This window comes from Mya arenaria, chromosome 3, assembly GCF_026914265.1.
Source record: "Mya arenaria isolate MELC-2E11 chromosome 3, ASM2691426v1".
In the NCBI taxonomy this organism is placed as follows: domain Eukaryota; kingdom Metazoa; phylum Mollusca; class Bivalvia; order Myida; family Myidae; genus Mya; species Mya arenaria.
The window spans coordinates 12894837-12902349 of record NC_069124.1 but is presented as its reverse complement, the minus strand read 5'-3'; the positions used below and the strand labels follow the sequence as shown (position 1 = coordinate 12902349).

Here is a 7513-nt window from a genome sequence, read left to right as displayed (position 1 = left end):
AAATACACTTTGCTGACTTTCTGCAAGAAAAGCATTGAGCCTGAGTATCTGTTCATCGAGAGATTTTTTTATGATTTTTGATGTACTTAAGTAATCTCTCGCAGGGATTCCCAAAAATAACGTCCAATTATTTTGATTAAAACAGCATACAAGAAAGCACATGACCCTACAAAAAAATGCAGACATGCAGCCAAACTAATCAAACTAAGTGTGCAATACCACTTTTTTTGTATATATTGCAACACATACATGTCTTCAAAGATTTCCAATACTGTCTGTGATTCAATCTTTGAACATGATCACTGTTCTCGATTTAGCAAATGAAATAATCCGGAATTGCTGCTTCAGTGATTGACACTGACGGTGAATGTTTAGATGAATATTTGGTAAATTAAAACATTTCAACATTTATTCTGGTATAAGTTTCCAGATTTCTAAAAAAAAACATTCCATGCAATTTTAAGTCAAAAAGTTTTTGTTGAAAAAAGGAAAAATATGAACTGACGAAGACCTTATTAAATTTATTTATGTTAATCATTAAAATGAATTGACTTCAACGAATTATGACTTGCCTGTCTGCTTAAAGTCACGTGACCAAACAATGGAGGTTTCTACTGCCACACCGTTTAAATGAGGTCTACTCGAAGGTACTTCGAAGTCCTAAGCTCCGAAACTGGTAAACAGCAAACATTTTTAATATTTTTCACCCTGTAACAATGTTTAGGCATGACTCCAGTCGAATATTTATTGACTTATTGATATGCTTATAATTGTTTGTGTTATTTGAGATTCATTTTTTTTGCTTTGTTTATGTAATTCGTACTCTATGACGTTCGTACCAATAATGGTTTATAACGTTATCAACATTTATCTCAAATAGATAAGTGCAGTATCAATTCAATAGATTTCATACGATTAAGTCCTAAACTGTTTTTGTCAAATGTTTTAAATTGAACTGTCCTTTACAAGCTGTTTGACAGTTTCCTTGATTGTGTACATTTTAGTCCAAATAATTGTACGTTGACGGATTTTTTTTAGATTTTTGATATGGCAAATCCTTCACGTACAAATTGTTTAGTATCAAAAGTGGGTAGTTGTTCCGATCAGGATTCCGGGTTAAAGCATATAGCGCCTATAAAATATCATAAAAACAAGAAATATTACCAGATAATGGTATTTTATATTAGTTCCGTACACAAAAAAATAAATATCCAACTTATAATTATGAGTTTGACGGCTTTTTTTCATTTCATTCTGTCAAAACATAACGATATATACATGAAGGGCACCTGCAAGGCTTTAGGGCACAGTTTAAAATCGCTCGGAACATTTCGGCCATGGCCGAGTTGTTACGATTGTATAACGAGGTCTATCTCGAAGCTTTGTCGGAGGAGGCCGAGCTATTACGATTGTATCGAGTTGTTCCCCTTCGCATAATTGTTGTCTGTGACAGTCAGCTTTCGTTTTATTGGAAAGGTAAACAACTTGTTTTAATGCATAAAATGCTTGTTTAGTGCAAAATAACATTTCACTTACATGGTAAAATATGAATATAACTCTTTATGATCAATTTCAACCATAAAATACTTCCCTTTAAACAATTTCAATATTTTTAAAACACCCCCGTTTTTTGCACATTCCCGTTTAGACGTTAGGGATTGGAAGAATCCCGTATAACACGTCTATTATTTTAGACTAGTGTACATTTAAGTGTATTTATCTAATTAAAACAGTTTTGGGGAAATGGATGACCAGGATGTTTTTCTGCGATTGGAAAACTCTCTAACAGGCCACAGCAGTGCACAAAATGATAAAAATTACAGCCAGTGGATCCTAAATATAATAATTTATTTCTACAGTATTAAACACAGTTAAAAAAATAATGTGCTTTTAGAATTAACCTAGTACTTACTAGCCACAATAATGCGCATATAGGGAACTGTTTTTAACATTTGGATATTCATTTTGTTCCCTAAACGCCACAAGTCGACTGATTCATACCAATGTAAAATATATTCTTCAACTGTAACGCCACAATATTTAACACCGCATTGTTGAATAAAAACACAAAAGTTTAACATAAATTATTTTTAGCCAATACCTTTCTCATATTACACTTCAGTGTTTTATGAAACACAAATTTAGATTGATCTGTCAACAAAGCATCGCCATTTTTGAACTATCTAGCAGGTGCCCGTTATCTTTCTGCTCAATATATTTAGCGCTGGGATCTGTCATTCTTGGCTAGGAAAACAACAAGTGGGATATGGATGCGTAGAGTCGCCATTCGCCAACACAAAAATCGTCAAAGACTCTGAAGAGGCTGTTTATATAGACTAACCTAGTACATGATAACTCATGTTCAAATTACAAAATCTAACTGATCTAACTGTTAAATGGACAATCAGAGAGTTTGAAAATATAAAAGCAATTTTACCAAAATTTAAGTCAAAGGCAAACTCATCCACATACATATGTCCGACTGTCAACATTTTATAATTTTGACTATTATCTTACAGTTTTGCTATGGCATCTACCAATCAGCAAGAAGCAATGTCCTGTTCTGATCTGGACATTGCATCACAGTCTGGGACAGACATTGGCAATGGCAGCAACGATGAATCCACAACACCTACTGGAGAAACAGTGACAGAGGACTCAGAAGATGGAGTGTGTAACATAAGTATAGAGTTTACTGAAGTCTCTGATTTGGACCCTACACTACTTGATACTGAATATACTGGAAGTGACTATGATGAGAGTAAACCTGAACAACCTAAAATTGACAAGTTCCAATTTTTGCAGGACATAGATTTCTCATCCAGAAATTGGTACAGGAATGACTGTTTCCGAGCTTACTGGGAGCATTATAGTCAATCAATGAGCTGGTGCCAAAAACATTTCCAAACTTATAACAATGTTTTTAAAAGGACTAGATCTCAGTTTGCTCAGCATTCTCCATTTCCAAGTTTTGTTAATCCAAACCAATATCCTAGCTTTAACTGTGACTTCAATTTTGTGCGTCCATCGCAATATCCCAGTTCAAACTCGGGACGTTCAAACCGAGTCCCAAGTGAAATAGGGAGCATATCAGAAGCAAGCACAGGAAGTAAATCTCGGCCCCGTAGAAGGAGAGGGGGCAAAAAGAAGAGCAAAAATAAGGCAAATTCTGATATTAATTCTACAACACCTGATGCTGGGACAACTGGCTCAGAGATTGAAATGGAGATCACACAGGACATGATTGACTTCTTTGCTAAGTCTGATGAGCACAGGCGCCAGAGAGGTAAGATACTTGATTTGAAAGAGATCCATTGGTATTGATAGGCTGGAATTGTCTTATAAATTTGCTTTTGTTATTATATAGTTCTGTCATTCCAGTTAAACTCATCATTTTGAAATATTTCAAGGTTCATTGGAATGCTTATTGATTGTAACACTAACTATTGCATTAATGAAAGTATCATTAAATAGCGGTCAAGTGTTTCAATTCAGTTTTTCAGAATTCTCATTTTACATAAATGTATGATGTTTTTTTTGTATACTTGAAATAGTTTTAAAAATTTGAATACTTAAAAATAGTTTTAAAAATTTGCGCAGTTGTGACATGTATGTCTCTTTGAGAAGTTGGGAATCAAAAGGTATATTTGAAGATACAAGTACATGTATGTTGCAGCTGAGTTTAAAGCACTACATAGTTGTATTTGCATTCTAATTGATACCCACAATAATATAAATCATTCTCCTTTCGCTATCGTACATCATGTCAAATCATTTTAAACTTGTAAAATCTACTCAAACCGGGGTGATGTAGTTCACAAAATGTAGATGATACGTACTGTATGGCGTAGGTCACAACATGAGAAGTGTTTTGCAACCTCTTATTTGTTTAGTCATCAAAGACTCATGTATACCTACATAACTATGTATGTTGTTCTCCAGATGAGGCCAAGAATGGTGAAGGAGAAAATAATGAAGAACCGGAGCATATCAATGTGGAACAAGGTATTTTAAAGCAAATTCTGTCAACAAGCTATGTACTTCCATTGTATATCAAATTATTAAAACTGGTAAGAAATTCTACCAAACAATTAATTGTTTTTAAAACAGGGAGTTAAATAAGCCTTCTACACACATTGTAAGAATGGCTATGCAAGGAAGTAATTTCGTTATATTCTTCTGTTCAAAGAGCAATGTTTATATCACAAGCCAGAGAATTCATATTCTATAATACTGAGTGACCCATCATGCATTTACTCAATCATACTGTTTAAACATATAGAAATTAATGTACACCCATAATTGTCCCTGTTTCAGTGAAGGTGGGTGGAGAGCGTGTACCAACCGTTGATGCTCCAAAGGAGCGCCCGGGCGCGCGACGCACGGCCGAGATGAAACTGCTGTATGGCAAGGGGGCAGCTATGATTCATGGGATGGAAACTGCCTTGCAGATGGCCTTCGACAGAAATACGGACACAAAACAACCTCGAGTCTGGCCGAACATGCCATTGAAGATTGTGTTCAGCTCTTCTACAAAGTCTCAAAGCGACTGATTGTTTGCCACGAATTTGATAATATATAAACAACATACACCATTCATAAATCGTGAATGAAATGTTTACAAAGCAAATGAATGCGAGAATTGACAGTGCAATAATTTGTTTCTCTATGAAAGTTCTATTGTCTGTTTTATGATGGAAAGAAGGCTATACTCGTACTATGTGTTCTTTATTTGAATAAATGTGTATTGAGTGTTCTTTGGTACTAACTGTTTATCAGTTATTCTAGATATTTCATAGACTATGAAAAACATTTATCTGTCTTATAATGTACGTAGGCTATTAAAGGCTAATAAAGCAAATGCTCAAGTACAGTTTAGAAATGTGATATATTATTATATGCGTTTAATTTAACGATCTATTCGTTATTTGTGTCCAAACTCTTCTAACAATACTTTGAATCAAAAGAGGTTAAGGGCAAATTATTAGTAAATGCGTTATGCTTTCTTTTCCACAATGCACCGTTACTATGTATATCCATTAGTCATGGATGGTGAAACACTGCAGACTTGGTGAGTCTTCAGGCATTTCATGAATAAATTAGCAGCATTTGTTTTATTGTAACTGCCTCTGGGACCAATCAATGAAGTCGGTAAACACACAATTGTACATAGACCTGTCATAGCTTTCCTAATTGGTATCAATACTTTAGTCCTACACAAATTTCAATGATTGTTTTACTGACATAATTGTCAATGAATGTTATTTGCATATGAGAACAAGCCAGTCAGATTTGTACAGTTTGTAGTGCTTTTTTATCCTCAAAATGCTATCTTATACCAATCATTATCAATGAGAAAAACCAGCAAGTCTTAGCATACTAATCTAAATACATATACAATGGACATTTTGAAAACACTCTTATAGAGTCCACCAGAACTTTATAGATTGATTAAATTCCTTATTTTGGCAGCAATGGTTCAACATTCATTTGTCTCCTGAGCCCCAAACATTGGTGTCAATTGTTTTATGTCCTCAAGGCGTGGGTATATTGTTATCACACTATCTGTTCGTCACACATACCATTCGTTTTCATATCTAAAACAACAAGGACACACAGAGGTAAGTTATTTACACTATGGATTTTTAATAATTCCTGCCTAAACCATAATTTTTAAACTTTAAATGTGAATTCAATCAAATTCCACACATTTGTAGAACTCTATGGGAATGTGTGTCCCCAATAAAACTAATGCTCTGATCTCAAAGGTCAATATTACACATGAAGGTCAGTGTTATAGAATGAAGGAGTTCATAGCAAAATTCTTGTCTCATGATTTTGCAATTAATGGTAATTCAGTCAGTTTCCATACATTTTTTAGAACTCCATGGGAGTGCTTTTATCCCAAAGTCAAGGTAACACTTGGAGGTCAATGTTATACAGAAATAGTTGTCACAATGGCAGTTTCCTATATGTGCGTGCGTCCGTCCGGACTGAAATTCATCTGGGCTGTATCTTGACCATGCATTATAGAATAAAAAAACAACATTGTGATGGTTCACCATGATGAGATTGCGTGTCAAACACCTCAAAGGTCAAGATTAAAGTTTGAAATAATTCTTGCCCGGGCTTCATCTTAACCATGCATTATGCGATTTTCAAAACACTTGCCATGAAGGTTCACCATGATGAGGTGACATGTCGCGCACAAGACTCAAGGCTGTACCTCAAAGGTCACGGTTAAAGGTTTGAAATGATCCCTGTCTCGACTGTATCTTGGCCACGCATTACAGGATTTTCAAAACACCTGCCATGATGATTCACCATGATGTAGCGGCGTGGTATATACAAGACCAAGGACTGTACCCCAAAGGTGTAGGTTAGAGGTCAAAGGTTGAAATGATCCTTGTCTGGTCAATATATTGACCATTCATTATAGAATTTCAAAACAAAATTGCAATGATGGTTCACCATGATGAGGTGGCGTGTCGTGTACAACTAAGGTCTGAACATCAAAGGTCAAGGTCAAGGTTGAAATGATCTTTGTCCGAGCTGTATCTTGACCATGCATTAAAGGATTTTCAAAAAGCTTGCCATGAAGGTTCACAATGATGAGGCGGCGAATCACACACATGGCCAAATATCAAGGTCACACTTAGAGGTTAAATGTCAAAATGAGTACTGTTGATATTAGTTTGGACTGAGCCTTACCAGGGCCGTATTTTTACCGTGCATTTTAGGATTTTCAAAATACTTGCCATGGAGGTTCACAATGCTGAGGCGTTGTTTCGCAGGTACACGTTATGTGCAACTCCATGTTATATGTGTTGCAATTGCATGGAAGAGCATTATTTCTCTAATTTAACCATGCAAGAAATTCTTATCTTGCCCACGGGCGAAGATAAAACTAGTATCCGTATGAAACTCGTTAATGGTAATCACATTGCAATTACCTCCCTTGTTGAAAACTGTCGTCTGTAGCATCATGGAAACCTCGTCTTGTGGCAATATTTAGAACGCTAATTAATTATTTCTCGCTTCAAATGTCACCATAAAACAGTTTTCACGCACCTTTCAAGAAATAATGCTTCACTCTCCTTAGAACTATTTAAAGACCGATTTGTCTATTGACATAATCTGAATCACTGCGCGCATACCCATGACAACCACGATTTATCGCATATCTAAACGCAAATTTTTTCAATAAGCACAAACGAGTTCCAGCAAAAATTACATTTTTACTTAATATTGTTTAATTGAGGTGGGAGAAAAAGCATCTACCATAGCCGCTCGTGTAAGATAGGTTCATCCGGACCTTCGCGCTGGGTGTTTTGCGGAAACTCGGTAAACTTCGTTTCCGCAAAACACCCTACGTTCGGGTCGGAATGAACCTCTTTACACTCTCGGCCATGGGAGATACTTATATTCTCCCAACTCAGATAAGTAGATCCAATAATTTAACCATGCAAGAAATTCTTATCTTGCCCACGGGCGAAGATAAATTTCGTACCCG

The 7513-nt window shown here is 35.6% G+C and overlaps 1 protein-coding gene across 1 annotated transcript; it reads left to right on the top strand.

Annotated features, from left to right (window-relative positions):
- The first annotated feature begins 601 nt into the window (after nucleotides 1-601).
- LOC128227595 (gem-associated protein 8-like) lies at nucleotides 602-4756 on the top strand. Its single transcript, XM_052938279.1, has 4 exons — nucleotides 602-676; nucleotides 2520-3286; nucleotides 3943-4005; nucleotides 4318-4756. Exons 2-4 carry the CDS (start codon nucleotides 2527-2529, stop codon nucleotides 4551-4553), a joined length of 1059 nt encoding a protein of 352 aa, XP_052794239.1. The 5' UTR covers nucleotides 602-676; nucleotides 2520-2526; the 3' UTR covers nucleotides 4554-4756.
- The last annotated feature ends 2757 nt before the right edge of the window (nucleotides 4757-7513 follow it).

Bases quoted from the DNA above. Each gene is read 5' to 3' on its own strand.
- LOC128227595 (XM_052938279.1), top strand. From the start codon at position 2,527: ATGGCATCTACCAATCAGCAAGAAGCAATGTCCTGTTCTGATCTGGAC. The intron at 3,287-3,942 runs GTAAGATACTTG...GTTGTTCTCCAG, and splicing joins TGAGCACAGGCGCCAGAGAG to ATGAGGCCAAGAATGGTGAA. The intron at 4,006-4,317 runs GTATTTTAAAGC...TCCCTGTTTCAG, and splicing joins GCATATCAATGTGGAACAAG to TGAAGGTGGGTGGAGAGCGT.